The sequence below is a fragment of the Phascolarctos cinereus genome, unplaced genomic scaffold (assembly GCF_003287225.1).
Source record: "Phascolarctos cinereus isolate Bilbo 61053 unplaced genomic scaffold, phaCin_HiC Scaffold_3;HRSCAF=262, whole genome shotgun sequence".
In the NCBI taxonomy this organism is placed as follows: domain Eukaryota; kingdom Metazoa; phylum Chordata; class Mammalia; order Diprotodontia; family Phascolarctidae; genus Phascolarctos; species Phascolarctos cinereus.
This window is the reverse complement of record NW_027555736.1, coordinates 53,216,535-53,239,190: the sequence shown is the minus strand read 5'-3', so window position 1 is coordinate 53,239,190 and position 22,656 is coordinate 53,216,535. Positions and strand designations below refer to the sequence as shown.

The 22,656-nt window shown below is 36.6% G+C and overlaps 1 protein-coding gene across 2 annotated transcripts in view; it reads right to left on the bottom strand.

Moving 5' to 3' along the window:
* Window positions 1-22,656, bottom strand: part of ADK (adenosine kinase) — a 616,356-nt gene that overhangs the window by 323,156 nt on the left and 270,544 nt on the right. The window contains exon 5 of one of the 2 annotated variants that reach the window (XM_021006124.2): window positions 8,947-9,057. The exons of the other annotated variant lie outside the window; for it this stretch is intronic. Coding sequence (XP_020861783.1) covers window positions 8,947-9,057 — 111 coding nt within the window. The remainder of the gene's footprint in view (window positions 1-8,946; window positions 9,058-22,656) is intronic. 2 annotated transcript variants of the gene reach the window in all.

The window sequence follows — 22,656 nt, the reverse complement described above, 5'->3', positions numbered from 1 at the left end:
CCTAATCCTGACAAAGATCTCATGAGTTACAAATATCAGCTAAATGCTTTACAAATATTACCCCACTGTACCTCCACAACAACCCTAGGAATTAGGCACTATTAGTATTCCAATTTTCCAGTTGAGGAAACTGAGGCAGCCAGATTATTACTACAATTCTACTTTCACAGCACAGCTTTTATATCCAGTCATAATTCAGCTATCATTCTTTTTTTTAAATATAAATTCATTTTTAGTTTTCAACATTTACTTTCACAAGATTTTGAATTCCAAATTTTTACCCCATCTTGCCCCTCCCCCACCCCAAGATGGCATGCATTGTGAATACCCCTTTCCCCTAGTCTGCCCTCTCTTCTATCTCTCCCCCCCCCTTCTCTTATCCCCTTCCCCTTCTATTTTCCTGGAGGGGCAGGATAGATTTCTGTACCTCATTTCCTGTATTTCTTACTTCCCAGTTGCATGTGGAAACATTTTTTAAAACACATATTTTTAAAACTTTGGGTTCCAAATTTTCTCCCTTCGTCCCACCCCACCCACCATCATTGAAAACGCAAGCAAGTCAATACAGGCCATACATGTGCAGTTACACAAAACACTTCCACAGTAGATGTGTTGTGAAAAACTAACTCTATTTCCCTTAATCCTATCCTGCCCCCCCCCATTTATTCTATTCTCTCTTTTGACCCTGTCCCTCCTTAGAGGTACTTCCTTCTGATTACCCCTTTCCCAATCTGCCCTTCTCTCTATCATCCCCCTGCTCTCTTGTCCCCTTCTTCCCCTGTTTTCCTGTAGGGTAAGACAGATTTCCATACCCAATTGAATGTGTATGTTATTGCCTCCTTAAGCCAAATCCTATGAGAATAAGATTCCCTCATTTCCTCTCACCTTCCCGTTTCCCCTCCACTGTTAAGAACCTTTTCTTGTCTGTTTTGTATGAGATAATGTACCCCATTCTACCGCTCCCTTTCTCCTTCTCCGAGTATAATCCTCTCTCATCCCTTAATTTTATTCTCCAGGTATCACCTCTTCATCTTCAACTCACCCTGTGCCATCTATCTATCTATCTATCTATACATACACATAACTTTTCCCCTCCCACTACCCTAATACTGACAAAGGTCTCATGAGTTATAAATATCATCTTTCCATGCAGGAATGTAAACAGTTCAGTCGTAATAAGTCACTTATGATTTCTCTTTCCTGTTTACTTCTTCATGTTCCACTTGAATCTTGTATTTGAAAGTGAAATTTTCTATTCAGCTCTGGTCTTTTCATCAAGAATGTCTGAAAGTCCTCTATTTCACTGAATGACCATTTTTTCCCCTGAAGGATTATACTCAGTTTTGCTGGGTAGGTGATTCTTGGTTGTAATCCTATCTCCTTTGCCCTCCAGAATATTACATTCCATGCCCTGCAGTCCCTAAACATAGAAGCTGCTAAATCTTGTGTTGTCCTGATTGTGTTTCCACCATACTTGAATTGTTTCTTTCTGGCTGCTTGCAATATTTTCTCCTTGACCTGGGAACTCTGGAATTTGGCTACAATATTCCTAGGAGTTTTCCTTTGGGGATCTCTTTCAGGGGGAGATCTGTGGATTCTTTCAATTTCTATTTTGCCCTCTGGTTCTAAAATATCAGGGCAGTTTTCCTTGATAATTTCTTGAAAGATGATGTCTAGGCTCTTTTTTTGGTCATGGCTTTCAGATAGTCCAATAATCTTTAAATTCTCTCTCCTGGATCTGTTTTCCAGGTCAGTTGTTTTTCCAATGAGATATTTCACACTGTTTTCTAATTTTTCATTCTTTTGGATTTGTTCTACTGTGTCGTGATTTCTCATAAAGTCACTATCTTCCAATTGCTCTATTCTAATTTTTAAGGAAGTATTTTCTTCAGTAAGCTTTTGGACTTCCTTTTCCATTTGGCCAATTTTTCTTTTTAGGGCATTCTTCTCCTCATTGGCTTTTTGGACCTCTTTTGCCATTTGGGTTACATTTTCTTCAGTATTTTTTTTGTTCTCCTTTAGCAAGCTGTTGACTTGTTTTTCATGATTTTCTTGCATCACTTTCACTTCTCTTCCCACTTTTTCTTCTACTTCTCTTACTTGCTTCTCAAAATCCCTTTTGAGCTCTTCCAAGGCCTGAACGGATTCATATTTTTCTTGGAGGCTTTGGATGTGGAAGCTTTGACTTTGTTGTCTTCTTCTGGTTGTATGTTTTGATCTTCTTTGTCACCAAAGTAAGATAATATAGTCTGACTCTTTTTGCGAAGTTTGCTCATGGTTCCCAGCCAACTACTTGAGTTTTAAACTCTTTGTTAAGGTAAAAGTCTGATTCGAATGTGGAGCATGTACTATCCCAAGCTTTGGGGGTTTGTATAGCTGTTTTCAGAGATACTCCTAGGGACCTGTAAATTTTCAGTTCTTTCAAGGTGGTATGATAACGGTCGAGGAGTTTACCCTTTTCCTGGCCTGTGCTCTGGTCTTTGAGTGACTGACCACAAGCAGTCTTTTCTCTCTTGGAATTGTGAGGAGGGTTTTCTCTCCACAGCCACTACAAGCTCCACCATGCCAATGCTCCAGATCTAAGCACGGGCAAAGCAAGAGATTCCTGCCTCAGCACTGGCAAAGAGATCCCCGCAGTCCCCCTCTGATCAGCCACTTGATTCCCCCACAGTCTGTGGGCCAGAAGCTCAGGACGCAGCCACTGCCCTGGGCCCGTGCTCTGCGCTCTGTGCTCTGGAACTGGCTCTGACCTAGCTCTTCTCTCACCAAAAAGACAGACTTTTCCCACTGACCTTCTAAGCTGTCTTTGGCATTCGTGGATTGAGGAGTCTGGAAACCGCCACAGCTGCCTGTGATTCATTCCTCTGAGGCCTGATCCAGGTTCGCTGAGGCCTGCATGCCCACGCCGAACTGAGCTCCTCTGCTGGCGCGATACACCTTTCCAATCAACCATCCAGGCTGTCTTGGGCTGGAAATCGGTTTTACTCTGTCTTTTTGTGGGTTCTGCTGCTTTAGAATTTGTTTAGAGACATTTTTTTATGGGTATTTGGAGGGGTTTGGGGGAGAGCTCAAGCAAGTCACCGCTTTCACTCTGCCATCTTGGCTCCGCCTCCTCAGCTATCATTCTTCATGCTCACAGTAACTTCTTTATTGGCCACTCTGCCTCAAGCTCCTATCCTTTCCTAACCCCAAAACAGGTAGAAGGGAAAAGAAAAAAGAAAAAAAAAAGGTCTGATTATACAGTTCCCCACTGACTACAGCATAAAACTCTGGCACATGAAACTCAACATATTCTACCTTTCCTGGATTGATTATACATTATTCCTTTTCATGCACTCTGTTTCAATCATAGAGACCTACAGGATGGTCTGCATAAACAGCATTCTATTGCCCTCCTTCTTTGAATAGACTGTCACCCCTATACCAATAATGATGCTCATAATGACAATGGCTAGCATTTATGTAATGCTTTAAAGTCTGCAAAGTACTTTACAAATATTATTCCACTTTGTCTTCATATTAAGACTGGGAGGTAGATGCTATTATTATTCCCATTTTACAGCTAAAAAAAGCAAGGCAGGAAGATCGTCAAGCGACTTGCCCAGGGTCATAAAGCTAGTAATTATCTAAGGCTAGAATTAAACTCAAGTCTCTCAGACTCTAGGTCCAAAATTATACTACCTGGCCTTCCTCTCCTCTCCTAGCCATCTTGAAATCCTTAACTCCCTTTTTAAGGTTCAGCTCAAGTTCAACTTCCTGCATGAAGCCTGAGTCTTCCAGGTATTTGTCCTCATTACCTTATCCAAATTACTCTTACTTTATATTTGAGAGGTAATGTTGAGTCCCAGCTGACATACACTTTGATGACATTCCTGATCCTACCTCCAACAGGATGGAATCTTTATGAAGGCAAGGACTATTTCATGTCGGTGCTTTTATTCCCATCACCTATAGAGGGGTGGGAACCTGTGACCTGTAGGCCACATGTGGCCCTCTAGGCCCTCAAAGGAAGTCCTTTGACTAAATCCACACTTCACAGAACAAGTCACCTTAATAAAAGGATTGTTCTGTAAAACTTGGACTCAATCAAAAGGACTTAGAAGGCCACAGGTTCCCCACCCAAGAATTACAATACCTGAAATACAGGCATTTTGTTGAAATTAATTTAATTAAATGTAATTAAAAGTTAGAGGTGAATCAAAATTCTCACCACTCTGGATACGGGATTAAATTCACAGCCTGACCCTACATATACAATATTGTAAAAGACAACACAGATTTCTTCAGTTATATTAAAACAAACTTTTGCACATATACAGGAAATAGAGGTGCAATAATAAAAGATACAAACTATTAATACATTTCTGCATAAAACATCTAACCAAAGTCCAAATGTAATAATTTACATGGAGTTCTCACAAAGCTATAAGATAATAGGCTGCTGGCACAGCTCCAGCCTTGGAGTCAGGAGGACCTGAGTTCACATCTGGCCTCAGACACTTGACACTTACTAGCTGTGTGACCCTGGGCAGAGAAACCCCCAATTGCCTCACCAAATAAATAAATAATTTTTTTAAAAGATAGAAAGGGCTATACTGCCCAATAAATATGTGGCCAACAGATACAAATAAAAAGTTCTCAAAAAAAAAGAAACAAAACTATCAACAACCATCTAAAAGGTGCTCAAACTTCCTAAGAGGAAAAGAAATACAGTTTAAAACAATTCTGGCTTTATTACTTAACATTCATCAAAATGGCAAAACTGCACAGATTTGTTGGTGAGGCTGTTGAAAAACAGGAACATTAATACACTCCTGGTTGAGCCTGAACTGGTCAAGTTGTTTTGGAAAACAATTAGGAATAATACAAGAAATTTTTCAAAGTTTTTCATATCCTTAAACTCAGTCATCCTGCTATGGAGATTTGTGCCTCGAGAAGATCACTAAAAGCAAGAAAATACCTATTTTTTATTCATAGCAATGCAACTTATAACAGCAAAAATGTGAAAACAAACACCATGCCCAGTGATTGGCAAAGGGATGAACAAATTATGGAAATATAATTGTAATGAAGTATTTCTATGGGTAAGAACAAAAAATATCTATCAATCAGTAAACATTCATTGAAAGCCTATTATGTGCCAGGCAATGGGCTAGACATTGCAGATACTAAGAAACATTCCTTACCCTCAAGACCTTGTATGAAGTAATGGAGAAGAACAAAGCAGGTCCAAGAAGAATATACATGATTGCTATATAATTGAAAATTAATTAAAACAATGCTGGTATGAACTTAAAAAGCACACACCAAGCTTTTCTTTTAAGAAAAGAGTAAGACTACATCTGTGTTGAAATCACTCTTTTACACCATTTTGCTTAATAATTTAGGGGGGAATTCATTTTGGGGTACAACAGGATTTTGTATATGTCAAAACAAAATTTATCAATTAACATAATTCATTTAAAAGATATATTATTAATTAGGAGAGATATGTGTGTATATACACACATCCACATAATACATTTTAGAATGGATTTTTATTCAAATCATTTAAAGTTAAAAAAAAGGTTTTGATAGTTAAAAGTTCTCAACATTCGACTTTCTAAACTAGCATTTTCCAAAGAGTCCAGATACCTGGTTTGTTTTTGTTTGTTTTCTACTTTTAAACCGTATCTCAAAACCATTCCATCATTTTTATGATGAGTTGTTTACCACCACAGGTGTGTGTATTCCATCTCATTTTATGATGACAGTGGCAATAACTAATTAGAATCATCTACTTGAAAATATAACATTGTTTTGACACTTGCAGTTAAGGAACCAAGAGTACAATCTCTATATTAATTCTAGTAAAGGGAGAATAAAACCACCATGGTTTCAGAACGATCTTCATGTACCATAAGAAAAGAGCCAAAGCAAATAGCGATAACTGAAAGCTATATAAAATAAAAACTTTAAAAACCTACACAAAATTAAAAATACTGAGAATTTATCTTGTTTTATAGCCCTCCCCAATGGATTTGTACCTCGTGGCTGCTTTCCTAACAATGTGGACGCCATAGAGCCAGTCTTGCCCAAAGAGTAGAATAGCAATCATAGAAGTATCACTAATGTGGAAAGAGAACATCCAAACCTCAAGCAGAAGTTAAACAGACATAGATGTTTGATAATAACTTGATGGCATACTCCATACAAATAATATAAGAAGCATACTTATGCTGCAGTCACATGACAGTCATGCTGGGTAATGCAAAAAAGGAACAACCACAATAAACGAATCCTTTTCCAAGAAACCTCTTCTTTCTGAATACTGACCAAACTCCCAGAAGTCTCTTTGAGGCCACACTGCCTCAACTATTATGTTGCTGACTCTTCCCCAGTCTGTCCCCAGGTTACAGTCCTGGCCCCACCAGTGGTCATACTCTGCTATGAAGCTAGGCAAGCTTCTATGCTGCAGTTTCTTCATCTCCTGCTACTCCCCAAATTAGGCACTCCATTTCTAATCTTTCTGCCTTTGCATAGGTGTCCCAGATGCTGCCCACATCATCTCTACCTAAAAGAATCCTACTTGAAAGCTCAATTCCCGAACTGCTTCCTAGAAGAAGCCTTTTCTGATCCCCTGGGTTGTTAGTACACATCCCTCAAATTATAGTGTACTGATTTATCTGTTAAATTGACATTTACCCAAATGGAACTTAAAAGACTTGAGGGCAGAGCGGTTTTTTCTTTCATTTTGTTTTTATATAACTAACTTTCTGCGTAGAGGAAATTTAAAAAATGCTTCTTGAATTAAAACTATAAAATGAGTATAATAATAGCTAATCTATTAGGTCCCTTCCAGAGCCGATACTCTATATACAAAGTATGTACACACAACAAAAAATCTACAAATTCTTTGAAAAGCCATTTTCAGATAATCATGTAAATCTTAATAGTACTTTCTAAAAGAAAATTTATTTTAACCAAAAGAATATATAGTTTTTACTTTAAAACTTTTCCCATTCCATATATACATTGAGCCAAGTCTTAGTGCTGTTAAGTTATAAAGCTTAAAACTGCACTAAGACTTTGGGGCACTTGGATAGATAGACACATGTGTATTTATATACATGTAAAAGCATGAGTATATGCATGTACACACATAGCCATACATACATATATTGAACCTGACCTATGACTTCATTAATAATAATAACAGTAACAATAATGATTATTAGCAATTTTACATGGTGCCTTAAAAATGTTATCTTGCTTTATCTTCAAAACAAAAAGGGAGGGAGGTACAATTATCAATCTCATTTTGCAGATGAGGAATCAGAGGCAGACACAGGTTATATGACTTGCCCAGGGGACTGGCCACATTTAGTAGATGTCTGAGGCTGCATTTAAATTCAAGTTATCCTGACTTCAGGACTCTAGCCACTGAGGTGTACTAAATTGATGCCCTTTTTATTAAAGCAGATCAGGAAACCATTCGACCTTTAGCCTTAAGCAGGTGGTTGGGGTACTGAGTTTACGTGACTTTGCTAGAATCATATAGCTAATATGTATTAAATGGAGAACGCGAAACAAGGCCCTCCTAACATTAAGGTAGGCTCTCTATTATCTACTTACAGCACATGGGGTCTTCTATTCCTTATTTTTAAAACTATTTTTTTGAACAGATGGATTTTCCTCCCCTGCTCTGACTGCCCAACCCCCAACAAAATTATTTTAAAAGCATTACCTTTTTCAAAGGGTTACTGGGAGGATCAATGAGGCAATCAATATAAAATAGCTTAATTTCAGAACACTACGTAAACATCCGCTAATATTGCTGTGAGGGATGATATCATTACACTGTGGGCAAATCTTAGTGTCACTTTATTCAACTGTGAAATGGACATAATAACTACATATTATATGGCTGCTGTGAGGACCAACTAAGAAGGTATGTAAAGTACTTAGTAAACTATGAGGGGACCTATAAACATCAATTACTACTATTATGGTTTTTACCATACAGATTACATAGTCTCCATTTCACCCAGCAGTTGGAGGAACACTTGAGTTTGGAGAAGGAAGTTTAGCTGAAGGAAGGATGTCATATTACTCCCTCCACATCTACTCTGTGTAGATATATTTGGGAAATTGTTTTATTCATGCACAGAGGATGACAAGACCCTACCTAACACTGGCTTCTTCTTCATTCTAGATATCTAAAATGGAAACAATCTATAATTTTATCAATGTAACCTTAAAGTCCATCTAAGTTACCTAGTAAGATTTTGAACTGCATTCGACAAAGCTCACTGGATTTTTTGAAAAAAGAATGTATTGCTGTCATTATCCTTTAGTTTCTCTTAACTATAGATTATGTTAAATCATCCATCAAGGAATGAATGCAATTTTCTCCTATCCTTCCATATCAACAATTTGTTTTATGAGCCCATGCTAATGATGAATTAAGGAATTTCCTCTGAAGGTTCCACAAGGGTGACTTACATTTTATTACTCAATAAACACAGTGATGCCTCTATCAGGAAACTTAATCCCCAGAATTTTACATAACTGTCACTTGAAACCAATATTTATGAATATGAGGGCAAAACAAGCCCTAACAAGCAAAAGTATGAGCTTTCACTAACTTTGTCATGCCCCAATTAAGAGATAAATTTAGATTTAGTCGCTGAAAGTTCTTTAAAATAAATCTTATGAATGAAGTCACATTTATTTAGTCAGTCATGTGCCTAGCTAGATGAGAAAAATGGTTTGTTTAGCCATTCTGTAAATCGATTTCCCCTTTAGGTTTTGGGTGCCACTCGACAGAATCATTTAATCAACCATTTGGCTTACTCTTTCAAAGTGACTACACATTTAGTTTTCAACTTAGTTCTAATATCTAAAAATGATTACTATTATGATGTGCAAAAACTTGCACCTTAAAGGAAAGAAATGAGGACTTACTTTCAGGCATATTATATGTTTTTGTCTTATTTTCTGACAGCTGGGAGCTTCTCCAGAAATTCTGAAGTCCATAGCCTTTAATGGTAGCAAGAGCACCAAGCTGAAGGTTTGCTGAAGTAACAAATCAAGATCAAAGAGGAGGAACATGACGACACGGCAGAAGATAAGGTGGCATTACTTACAACACGTAGAACCCAGATTTAAAACACTTACATTCACACATCATATCCATCAGGAAATGAAATTTGTCTCCATGTGGAAATTAGAGCAATCTCTGATTTAAGGGCTGACACAGTTTGTACATGCTTGACCTATTAATAAGTATCTTGAGGGGCAAGAACTACGTTGTTTTTTTGATCTTTAGATTTCATTATTAGATTTCAATTCACTTCAATTCAACAAACATTTACTAAGCACCTACTATGTACCAGACATTGGGCTGTACTAGCAATTCTCAGACTTTTAGGTTTCAGGACCCAATCTTAAAAATAACTGAGGACACCAAAGAGCTTTTGTTTATGTGAGATAAAATTATTGATACTTGCCATATTAGATGTTAAAACTGAAAATTCATTTTTAAAAATCTATTAATTCACTTAAAAATAACAAATTACTACATTATATTGACATAAAGAAGAGGTATACATTCTAATAGAGGAAAATAATACAAAAGAACATATGTAGAAAAGAAACAAAAACAGGGGACTACACAGTCTTTCTAATATGTTGTTGTAGCCTAGCTGCTCACAGTCTATTCAAAAATGTTGCTTCCATGTTTATTAGGGATATATTGGTCTGTAGATTTCTATCCCTTTATCGCTCCCTAGTTTAGGTATCAAGACCATATCTGTATTACATGAAGATGCTGCAGAATTTCAGAAGCAAAATTTAGTAAAGAAGACTACATTCTAATTATGATTGCAACAGTTAATGGCTGTTAGACAACTTACTTATGATACGACTATCCGTACAATGCTCTCATTTTCTACTTCCTGGCTGGTATAATTATACAAGAATGAGCAGATACACAATGGAAAAGGAAGAGAAGCAGCTCGCCATATAGTCGTCCAAATAGATGGAGCAATTATTGAAGAATTTCTTAGGCTAAGTGTTATAGAAAGGCCCAGGTACTGAGTAAGACTTTAGAAACCAGGAAAAGAAACCGAGGAAAATGATCATAAGGTGATTATTAAGTTTTAAAATTTATTTCAGCACATAAACTTCTACCATATCCAAACAACTGCTTCCTTATGCACAATAAGCCTAAGTGGCTAGCATAAACCTTTCATTGTGACAGAGCTGTGCTCTAAATACAGGTAGATTACATTTTCTGTGTTAAATTGAGGGGAGTAAAAAGCTCTCGGCGCTAAGAATGGGCCATTGGAAATGCCTTCTGATGAATCAGCAGCAAAGGAACATTCTGACTATGAGCAGATATCTTTAAAAGGCCAACTGAGGAGTGTGGAAGAAACAACAGAAGGCAGCAGTTACAAGAAAGAAGAAAAGCATGAAATAAGAGAAGGAACAGTGTAGAGAAAGATACCGGTGGCAATTAGCAGGTACAATGGATTGGCAAGATGATAAGTAAGAGCGCAGAAAGAAGACAGAAGGCATAAAACCAATGAGACTGACTTACACTGTCTTTAATGATATAATCTCTCCCTTAAAACGTGTGTGGGTAAGTGGGAGATATGAATAGGAACCAAAAGAAGGAATCAGTGCTACACCTGACGGCCTCTGATGTCTCACATTCAGGGCTGTGACTCGTATCACCAACATTGCTCTACAATGCATTCAAATAATCTTCCTTCACAATGACATTGCACTCACTAAGAAAAGACTAAAGCATGCTTAGTAATCCTTTATGGTGTTTCAGCCACAATCCATAAAAAAAGCAGGTAAAATAAAAAAAAAACTCATTAAACTCAAATACTAAACCATCACTACTTGGAATACCTGGTTGTAAAAAAAAAATAACAAAAAAACCAAGAATTGTGCTCTAAAAAGCTTCAATGTATACAAGTATTGACTCTGAATTCAATAAAGTACAAGGAGGATGAATGCTTTATAAACGGGTTTTACCATGATAAGTCATTTTTCTAAAGACCTTCGAATTTGAACTCTGCCCTATAAATGTATAGCATAATCACTTTTAAGCACGAGAAAGCAGTAGCCAATAACAGGTAATTCAAACAAAATACCTAAAAGGAAAACAAGTCTTCTCCCTTTAACAATTTTCCTTTGTCACATTAAAATCATAGAATTTTAAAATTGGTTGGGAGCTTACAAATTACTTAGTCCAACTCCTTCATTCTAAAGTTACAGAAATTGAGGACCAGATAAATTAAGTGCCTTGTTTAATATCACCTACATGAGGTAGGAGAATCATACTTGGAATTCAGCTATACTGATTCCTGGGCTAGTATTCCCATCTATTATATTCCTACTGCATCTGGGATCATCTCCAGTAATCCTGACCTATGTCCTACCACTGGATTCAGATGACCCTGGAGGAGGGAGTAAGGCTAATGACTTTGCACAGCCCTGCCTCACTTAAATCCAATTCACTAACAAGTCAAGACATCACCCTCCCAACGTCATTGCTCCTCTTGAGGATGAAGGACAAACAACAACTCTCATTCTAATTATTCCTATATCTTGAGTCTTTACCAGTATCTCTCTGTGGTCTACACAACTGGATGGCAGTGTAAAATAAGAAATACATAGATACTGGGATTTTATGATAGCTGGAAAATAGCAGAAGCCTATTATTTTGCTAAATTTATTTCTTGAAAATAAAAGACGCTTACAATTTTAAAATGTTATGTACACCAATAATAAGTTTTACATAGGTCTTAGGACTACTTATGACAAATAATCTCATGCCTGATAAAAATTTAAGTAGATTCCAGTAAATAGTTTTTCTACATTTCAAGAATTATCATGAATACTACTATAAAGAAACTCTCACACACCAATCAATTCATACAGACATTGGAATAATAAAGAAAAAGAAATGTGGCTTATTAATGAGAGAGTCAATGAAGCAGGGCACATGAAGATTCATTTGTGGGCAGCATAAAATGTGATATACTATATAAGAAGATGAAGGCTACTGTCATGCCTCTGGCAATTCTGCATATTCTAAAGTTCACTCTTTCACCTCTCCATGCAACTATCTAATGACCAAAATAATATATAAGTTTGCTTGGGATATTTTTTTTAAAACTTTTTCAATGAATGCTTGATTTGCTCAAAAAAAAACCTGTTTTGTAAAAATGTATATAAATCATTTTTGAAACCTGTATTTCTTAGTTTTTTTCTAATAAAAACAAATAATACCTGGCTGGTATAGCAAATAGAGGTCTCAAGTCAGGAATACTTGAGTTCAAATGTGATCTCAGACACTTACTAGCTGTATGACTTGGGCAAATCACTTATCTTCTATTTGCCTCAGTTTCCTCATCCATAAATGGGGATAATAATATCACCTACTACCCAGGGCTGCTGTAAATATTAAATGACTGAATCACTGCAAGATACTTAGCACATGGCCTGGCATATAGCAAGCTCTATATAAATGTTAATGGTTATTAGCTATTATTATTTTTGAAACCTTTATTTCTTAGTTGTGATTTTTTTTCTCTAATTGAAAAAAAAAAATCACGTAGTGGAAAGAGTCCCAAATTAGTCATCAAAGAAGATGGACTTGAATCCAGGTTCTGTAATCCATAATCTATGTAAACTTGAAAAAGTCACAAACTCTTTGGGTTTCAATCTCCTCATTTCTATAAAATAAAGGATCAGGCTATATAGCATGTAAGGGCCACTCAACACTAAATCCTGTAACCATGAATATGACTTGAAAAGAAACTAGATTACTCCAATTTTATAAAAATTTCTTTTCTCTTAAGTTCATCCTCAACTTAACAGTCTCAACATAACTATTCCAAATTTCCCAAAGAATTTCCCATAGAGAAGATACAACATAAAAAATGTTAATGTAAAAAACGTTTGATAAGAAAAGTAAAATTACTGAAGAATTAATTTTAGGTCAGTATTACCAACAGAATGCTAAGATATGAAGATTTTTACATATGACAAATAAAACAATCAATGAGGCAAAATTCCAAAATGTACAAAAAATTCATTGTAATACTTGATGGTCTTGTTTAACAAATCTCAGTTTCAGTGGTTAGGAGACATAATAAAAATGACAGATACAATTAACTGAATATGTAAATAAATTTTAAATATAGTTATGTCATTAAACCACAAATGATTATTTTTAACCTGCTTCTGGTAGACAATTTAGGCATGAAATAACAGAGATCAAAAACTTTAACTGAGTAGAATTGAAAAAGGAAAATCCATCAAGTAAACATTTGTTACACACATTTACCTGAAGCAGCTAAGGGACGTATTGTATAGAACGCTAGATGGGAAGTCAAGAAGACCTGAGTTTAAATCCTGTCTCACACGCTTACTATGTGACCTCCAGCAAGTCACTTAACTTGTCTTAGCTTCAGTCTTCTCAACCATAAAATTGGAATAATAATGACACCTACCTCCCAAGGTTGTGGTAAGGATCAAAAGAAACTACATGTAAAATACTTTGAAAACTTTAAACGCTTTATCTATGCTAGCTATCATTACTGTTATTATTAGTAGTACATGCACTTCAAATCTCAAATGGAATGAAATTCCAGTACAGTAATTCAATAATATTCCCAAAGAAATGGACAAAAAACCAATATTTTTTTTAAAAAAGAACTTCAAATCTAGTTGTATATTTATATATCGATAGATCTGAGATCACAACTGTATAGAAATTTTATAAGACAATCACAGAGAGAGGAGCTCAGAAGCCAACTATGTCAAAATAGAACAATCCTCTCTACACCATCTAACAAGTTGTCATCCTTGGCCTGACTCAGTGCCTCCCAAAGCAGACCATTCTACCTTTGAATATTCAGTCTTACATGAAGTATACTACTCTTTCTGAAATTCCCAAGCAGTACACTTTTATTATATTCTGAGGTCAAGCAGCATAAATCTAATCCTTCTTTTTTTTTTTTTTGCATGACAGCCCTTTGAATACATGAAAAGTACAATAATCCAAGATGAGGTAGAAAAGAGTGCTTGAGGCAGATGGAGCACACTAAGAGGTAAGATGCAGGATGTGACCAGGCAGAAGGTGATCAAAGAAGACTATGCACTGAAGCCTCCACCAGGGACTTCTCTGTGTGCTTTCACAAAGCACCCTCAATTGCAGAACAATTCTTCCGCTCCCCTTTGCTTATCACCTCTAGACTACCAGATATCCCAGGCAGTTTGGAGCTATGCTTGCTCCTCCCACTCTCTTGTTCCCTTACCCTTCTTCCATAAAATTGTATTTAAATCATACCTTTAACCTGACCAACTGCCTTTGCCTCCTATGGGAAGTAGGGATCACTCTGTTCCCTTAGGTCCTGTGGCCTAGGCCCTGCCTCTCATGTGCAGTAGAGTCCAGTGGGGCTATACATCACAGGGAGCAGGCCCGCTTGGGTGCATCATCTCAATAAATGCCTTTTTTTAACTTGGAGACTGTCTGCATGAATTCTTTCAGGACCCTAGGACCTGCACGTCTATTCTTCATCATTTTAGGTAGCACTCCAATATCCTTGGGTTCCACACTGAACTCATCACCAATGGCTACAGAGAAGGTCTAAGTGAATTCTTTCACACATGAACCAGCTCTCCCAACTCTAACCTCAACAAACTACCCTACTGATGAGCCTTCCATTCTACAGACAAAATATCCTTAGGTCTTTCCATATTGCCTAGTCTCCAGGATCCTCACCAGTTTCCAATGTGTTTCTTACTCCATGACAACCCTGGTTGGTGAGGACAAGCCTTTAATTTACTTCTCTGGTCTCCAAGTCCAGTGTTTTTTCTGCTTTAGCACCACTGCTGGCCAGACCAGCAAGTACTAAGTAATTGTTTGAATAAGATTATATTGTAGAAACCAACCAGAACTACAAAGGATTCTACTCATTCTACCACTGTTTTGACTGAGGCTCATGGAACAGAAAAGTGTTATCTTAAGGTAACTAATACAACAATAAATGGATATGGCTGGAATATTTAATTAAGTACATGGTCCTAATGTACTGACTACTGGTCTCAATGGTATATTGATTAGATGCTTTACCAAAGAAATCCAAGAAAGATTAAGGCTAGGACCCATATAGAAGTAGTGAGAGACTTTCAATTATCTGAACATCTGCTAGAATTCTCTCTCTGCCCAAAGCAGAAAAACATAATTTCTTAATTTGTCTTAATGATAGTTTCATTCTTCAAAGGCGGAGGAACCAATAAATTTCTGTTCTGGAGGTGAATGTTACCAACAAGAAAGTTAAAATGGTTAAGTAGTTGTCTGATATACTGATTACAATTAGTATAATGTGTAACATTCCATGCTTAAAGTTTAAGTTTAAAGAATTTTAAGGATTTAAAAGCACATGCCAAAAAGAAGGAATCAAAGGTGAATCTAGATGGATTTGCACTGACATGAAGGACATCTTTTCATGTGAGACAGAATGACAGGAGATAGTGAAGTAAAATATTTGAGTGATGTGAAGTAGGAGTCGAAGGAAGCTTTCACTGATAGCTACAACTTTTTTTCTGTGAAGTATAGTCATGGTCATCATTGTCAAGGTGGGAGGAAGGTGCCATGGGAAGCTTGAAGAGGGATGGAAAGATTTGGAATAAACACTGTGATAAATGTCATTGGCTTGATGCACCAAAGGCTCAGTTGAAATTACACAATGCAAATAAATTTGCGGTGGACTCATTCAGTACAATTTTCTCTAGCTCTATTAAGATAATGTTTAAGGTCTCTTTCATCTATAATTTCATTTTCCTCTTCTAATGCCAAGTGTTAAGAAACTTTGATAGAAACACATTAAAATTAAGACTAATTTTAAATATATGTACAAAATTGTCACAACATATATAGTAACTTAGTGTCAGCTTAAAATATACCTATCCAATAAGCTAAAAGACCAATTAGCAAAGGAGAAAGCCGTCATAACACTCTTAGCTGAATAGTGACACAAGTCATTTATGCAGTTCTTCAGGTTTGCCAAGCATTTTACATACCTTTAATCATTTAATTTTCCTAACAACTATGTGAAATTAATTGTTTTTGTTTGGACTGAAGCTATAATGTCACTAATAAAAAGAACTCCCACGGAGAAAACTTGCTCTACCAATGCTCTGAAATTTCAGGGAGTATCATTGGGGATGCTAAGAGCATCACACAGTCAGGATTGTCTGAAGCAGGAGTTGAACCCAAGACTTACTGAGTCCACCAAGGTCAGTTATTCATTATGTCATGATGCCACATTAGGAAATACTATAGATATTGCAATTTTTCACTGGGCTACTAGGTGGCATAGTGGATAGTGTTGGACCTGGAGTCAGGAAGATCTGAGTTCAAATCTGGCTTAAAACATTTACTAGCTGAGTGACCCTAGGCAAGTCACTCAAAGACGGAGAAAGAAATGGCAAATGACTTTAGTATCTTTGCCAAGAAAACCCTAAATAGGGCCCCAAAGAGTCATAAATGACTGAAACAACTGAACAACAGCAACAACAATAAAATAGATGTTACCATTTTACACAGAAAGTAACGATAGAGGAGAACGCCCTCATTATTTGCCCGCAGTCACATGGACAATAAATATCAACAGCAAGATTCAAACCTAGATTCTCTCTCCTATCTTCAACTCCAACACTCTTCCCTCTACATCATGTTACTACTTTTCACAATGCTACCCACCAGTACCTAAAGCCAAAAGTTAATAGGCATTTTTTCAATGAAGACAATGGGATATGTCATGGAATAGTGTCCTTCCCATAATCAAAGTGAAATATCTGTTAAAGTTGGGTCTAAAATAATCACTTGAGGAACAACCCAACTGAATCAGATTCATGTTTTAAAGCCTGTAATACCTCAGGAATAATTGCAAGTATCTTGAGGGAACTCATTAAATTCTTGCCTTGGGCTGTCAGCACACAAAAGTTTCCCCCACTTTTTGTTAAATGTTTCAGAGGATCTCATAGCTTTAATTATAAGAATGGAAGTTACCATCTACTAATAGAAAAGGTTAGTTATAATTTAAGTTTAATTAGTTTTAAGCACATTAAAACAAATTAGCCACATGATCCTTAATTTTAAAATCAGATGATTTTTTATATGGCAGGAAAATCCATCTATTAAACTTAGCTAAAAATTGGTCTACAAGCTCCATTACTGAAATTTAATTTAATTCAATTCATTTCAACAAGTATTACTAAGTACCTAAGTGTCAGACACTATAGTAAGAACTGGGGGGTTAGGGAAAAAGTAAAAGGCTTCTTGCTTTCAACAATTTAACACTCCACTGGGGAAAGTGTCTATATTGGGCACCATCAATACAATTTCTTTAAAAATTTCTCTAGTATACTACTTAGAAATATCAAGCTTATCAAAGAACTCTGGAAGGAAATGCAGAAAAAAGAAACAAAGTCATATAATTAATATACAAAGACAATTGGGTCCTGTGCTTTTAAAGTTCCATAGTTGCAGGGGCTTAAAAAAATGTGTGTGTGTGTGTGTGTGTGTGTGTGTGTGTGTGTGTGTGTGTTTCCAGTAAATTCTATTCTTTCCTAGTTTTATTCATTTCACAGTTTAAGTCTGGTTTTTGGTTTTTTTTGTTAACAAATCACAAAAACTATCAAATGCAAATAACACCTAAAGCACCTCACCATTCCCTTCACTTATTCCATGCTTACCCTCCTTCTTCTATGCAGAGCCTATTCCACTGGTCAAAGGAATTCAATCCTAAAACTAGGTCAAAATGAATTTGCATCAATGTACTGCTTCAAAAAATGTAATGACAACTTATGCAAAAAAAAATTCCTTAAAGCCAGTGGTAGCTAAATGTAAATGTTCCATACATCATGGAAGAATAAGTCCTTCAAAATGGAAGGTCATGTTATTAACTAGTTTTATAAGACAGTAACACAGACCAGACATGAGGCCTATGCCTACAACTTAGAAGCACTATTATGGCACAAGTAGCAGTCAGTGGTATTAAAAAAAAAATCCTCTAGTGGAATAAATCAATTTTCAGGAGAAAAAAAAGGAGTCTGCAAAATGTGCCAGAGTGATTCATCTTTATGTGAGTAAAATGAACATCAACTGATTTTTTATCTAGGGAATGATTATTCTTCTCAGATTTAAGGATATATTTCTCTTCAAAGTCACTAGAATACAACTGGGTGGTCTAGTACATCAAATAAATCTAGCCATTTAAAATCTGGAAGTCACAGTCTAAATCTTACCATGGCTAATGTTAGAGCATTGGCACAGAATCTTTAAGACTATGATGTGTGCTTAACCTGTGCATTGTTTGATTTTCTTAGGCAATTCTAAAGGAAATCCTAAAAACGGAAGGGGTTGGTTTCAAAATATTTTCATAAAACAAAGTAAACCAGGATTTCACCTAGTTTCAATATGCATTGTGACAGTTCTTACTCCTCCTGAGTTTCAGTTACCATTGCTACTTGCTACCCCTACATTAGTACTGAACGTAAGCCCAGCTATCTCTCTACTCATCACAACTTGTTGCCTGGCTTCATTCACCTTGCTAACGAATTCAAAATGGGCATAAAATCTGTTTGAAAGATTCTCCAAATATGCAATATTCTGAGCACACATGGGGGAACTGTCCATGTTATCTAAGAGCTATTGTTACTTTTGATATAAGCTACATAATAATATCTTATAACTGCGTAGCACTCTATAGCCTGTAAAATTCTATTCTATTCATCATCTAACTGTGTCACCACAACAGACAATGTGCTACAAAATAGGGCATTACTAACTGCATTTTACCAATGCTGAACCTGGGATTGAGAGGTTGACAAAGATTTAAGGTGCCAGTACATGGTAAAGCTGCTGTTGGAACTCAGTATTCTGGCTTCTTAGTTCCATGGTCTTATCATCAAATTTCCCACTAATGACTTTATAAATGAAGATGACTGCTTCCCTAAAACGAGCAATCCTTTTCTTAAACTCAAGCCTGAAACTTAGAAAAGCAAAGCCATATAAAGATAAAATGGTAGCACATGTTGAAAAAAAAAATAAAAAAGGCACTATTTATCCAGCTAGGGTTTTGAGTGTTGGGATGGCCTTGTAGTTTCAATGGAAAAAAAGCAATGATATGTGAATGCACTGTGACTATTAACTTACTTAAGATTTCCAATTCAGCTTTGTATTTCAATGCAACTTAACATTTACACTTGAAAATTGGTGTCCTAGAAACATAACTCTTATGGAGCTCACTGTATACTAATACGTGGAAAACTTCTCTTTCAGAAACACATTCAGATATGAGATTTTCATTTCCTTACCTCAAAAATAAGGCTGAGTCTGTATTAAAGCCAAATTTAGAGGAATCAATTATGAGCCACAGTTGGTTATAAAAGTATATTTTATTTCTGATACTTTTTTCATAATTTTCATTTCTTCTTTAAATTATCTCACCTAGAAACTACCATCACAACAAAAAAGACTTTAGAACTAAGGAAGGTCAGTTAAGGGCAAGCCCTACTCATGATCAATTTTCTTCTAACTCAGTTTCAAGGCCTATTTTCATTTATTCTATATAGGCAGCACAGTAGCACTTCCTATAACTCCACGTTTTTTTAAAATTCTCTGTAATATTCCACTGTAATATTTGATGAAATCTATATACTAATTTTTTGAACAACTTCTTAATCATCTGGAATGTATTTGATTTCTAGCTTTTAAATGCAAATAATGCTACTGTAAACGTTTTTGTACACAAAATTCTTTTGTTTCTTGCTATCCACAGCTATCTTGCAAAATTGCCCAACTGAAAGGATATCTAGATTAAAGAGCATAAACAGTTTAATAATTTTTATTGCACAGTTCCAAATCGCTTTCCAGAATGGTTGAAACAACTACCCGATCCACCAACAACAAATTAGCATAAAATTTTCCCAAAACCCTTCCATTAATTACTTTTCCCAGTCTTTACGGTCTTTGCTCATTTAATGGGTTGGAATTATAATGTAAAGGTTGATTAAAATCTGCATTTTTCTGATTGTTAGTAATTTTAAACATTTTTTTTCCAGGATCACATTGGCAAGTGGTAACATGGAAGACGTTAAAAAATATTGCAAAGAAAAAAATCTGATTATATTTTAACTGCCAGGAAATGACTTATTATTGATGTACAAGTTAGCACTGAGTTGGCCGTTTGGGCACAGATATGTGGCTCATCAAATCTAAGATCAGAATTTGTAATAAAGAAGAAAGAATATTGGGAGTGAAAGCAGTGACTTGCTTAAGCTCTCCTCCTAAACGTCTCCTAATACTCATAAAAAATGGCTCTAAACAAATTCTAAAGAAGCAGAACCCATAAAAAGACACAGTGAAACAAATTTCCAGCCTAAGACAACCCGGATGATCGATCAGAAAAGTGTATCGCGCCGGGCTGGGAGCGCAGCACGGTGTGGGCGCGCAGGCTGCAGCGAACCTGAAGCAGCCCTCAGAGGACTGAATCATGGGCAGCTGTGGAGGTTTCCAGACTCCTCAATCCACCAATGCCAAAGACAACTTAGAAGGTCAGTGGGAAAAGTCTGTTTCTGTCGGTGCTGAGACAGGAAGGTGGGGTTTAATCTCCATTGCCTAAGAGCATGGCCGGGGGGGGGGGCCCCGCAGCTGCCTCCCGAGCTTCCAGCCCACAGACTAAGGGGGAATTCAGTGGCTGATCAGAGAGGGATTGCACGGATCTCTTTGCCAGTGCTGAGGCAGGAATCTCTTGCTTTGCCCGTGTTTGGATCTGAGCCATAGTTCTGGGTGGCGGTGCTGGGGTGAGGACGAGCTGGCGTGGTGGAGCTTGGAGTGGCTGTAGAGACGAACCCTTCCTCACAGTTACAGGACAGAAAGGAATACTTGTGGCCACAGCCAGGAAAGGAGTAAACACCTCACCCCTTATCATACCACCTTGGAGGAACTGAAAACTTACAGGTGCCTACCAGTATCTCTGAAAACAGCTATACAGACCCCTGAAGCTTGGGACAATACATTCTCCACATTGGAAGCAGACTCTTACCTTAACAAGGAATTTAAAACTCAAGTAACTGGCCGGGATCATGAGCAAGCAGCACAAAAAGAGTCAGACTATATTATCTTACTTTGGTGACAAAGAAGATCAAAATATACAACCAGAAGAAGACAACAAAGTCAAAGCTCCTACATCCAAAGCCTCCAAGAAAAATATGAATCAGTCCCAGGCCTTGGAAGAGCTCAAAAGGGATTTTGAGAAGCAAGTAAGGGAAGTAGAGGAAAAACTGGGAAGAGAAATGAGAGTGATGCAAGAAAATCATGAAAAACAAGTCAACAGCTTGCTAAAGGAGACCCAAAAAAATACTGAAGAAAATAACACCTTAAAAAATAGCCTAACCCAAATGGCAAAAGAGGTCCAAAAAACCAATGAGAAGAATGCCCTAAAAAGAAAAATTGGCCAAATGGAAAAGGAAGTCCAAAAGCTTACTGAAGAAAATACTTCCTTAAAAATTAGAATAGAGCAATTGGAAGATAGTGACTTTATGAGAAATCACGACACAGTAGAACAAATCCAAAAGAATGAAAAATTAGAAAACAATGTGAAATATCTCTTTGGAAAAACAACTGACCTGGAAAATAGATCCAGGAGAGAGAATTTAAAAATTATTGGACTGTCTGAAAGCCATGATCAAAAAAAGAGCCTAGACATCATCTTTCAAGAAATTATCAAGGAAAACTGCCCTGATATTTTAGAACCAGAGGGCAAAATAGAAATTGAAAGAATCCACAGATCTCCTCCTGAAAGAGATCCCCAAAGGAAAACTCCTAGGAATATTATAGCCAAATTCCAGAGTTCCCAGGTCAAGGAGAAAATATTACAAGCTGCCAGAAGGAAACAGTTCAAGTACTGTGGAAACACAATCAGGATAACACAAGATTTAGCAGCTTCTACATTAAAGGACTGCAGGGCATGGAATATAATATTCTGGAGGGCAAAGGAGATAGGATTACAACGAAGAATCACCTACCTAGCAAAATTGAGTATAATCCTTCAGGGGAAAAAATGGTCATTCAGTGAAATAGAGGACTTTCAAACATTCCTGATGAAAAGAACAGAGCTGAATAGAAAATTTCACTTTCAAGTACAGGATTCAGGTGGAATATGAAGAGGTAAACAGGAAAGAGAAATCATAAGAGACTTATTAAGATTGAACTATTTACATTCCTGCATGGAAAGATGATATTTATAACTCATGAGACCTTTGTCAGTATTAGGGTAGTTGGAGGGAAAAAAATTATATATATATATGTATATATAGATAGAGGGCACAGGATGAGCTGAAGATTAAAGGGTTGTATCTGGAGAATAAAATTAAGGGATGAGAGAGGATTATACTTGGAGAAGAAGAAAGGGAAAGGTAGAATGGGGTAAACTATCTCAAAAAAAAACAAACAGAAAAAAGTCTCACAGTGGAGGGGAAACAGGGGAAGGTGAGAGGGAATGAGGGAATCTTATTCTCATAGGATTTGGCTTAAGGAGGGAATAACATACACATTCAATTGGGTATGGAAATCTGTCTTAC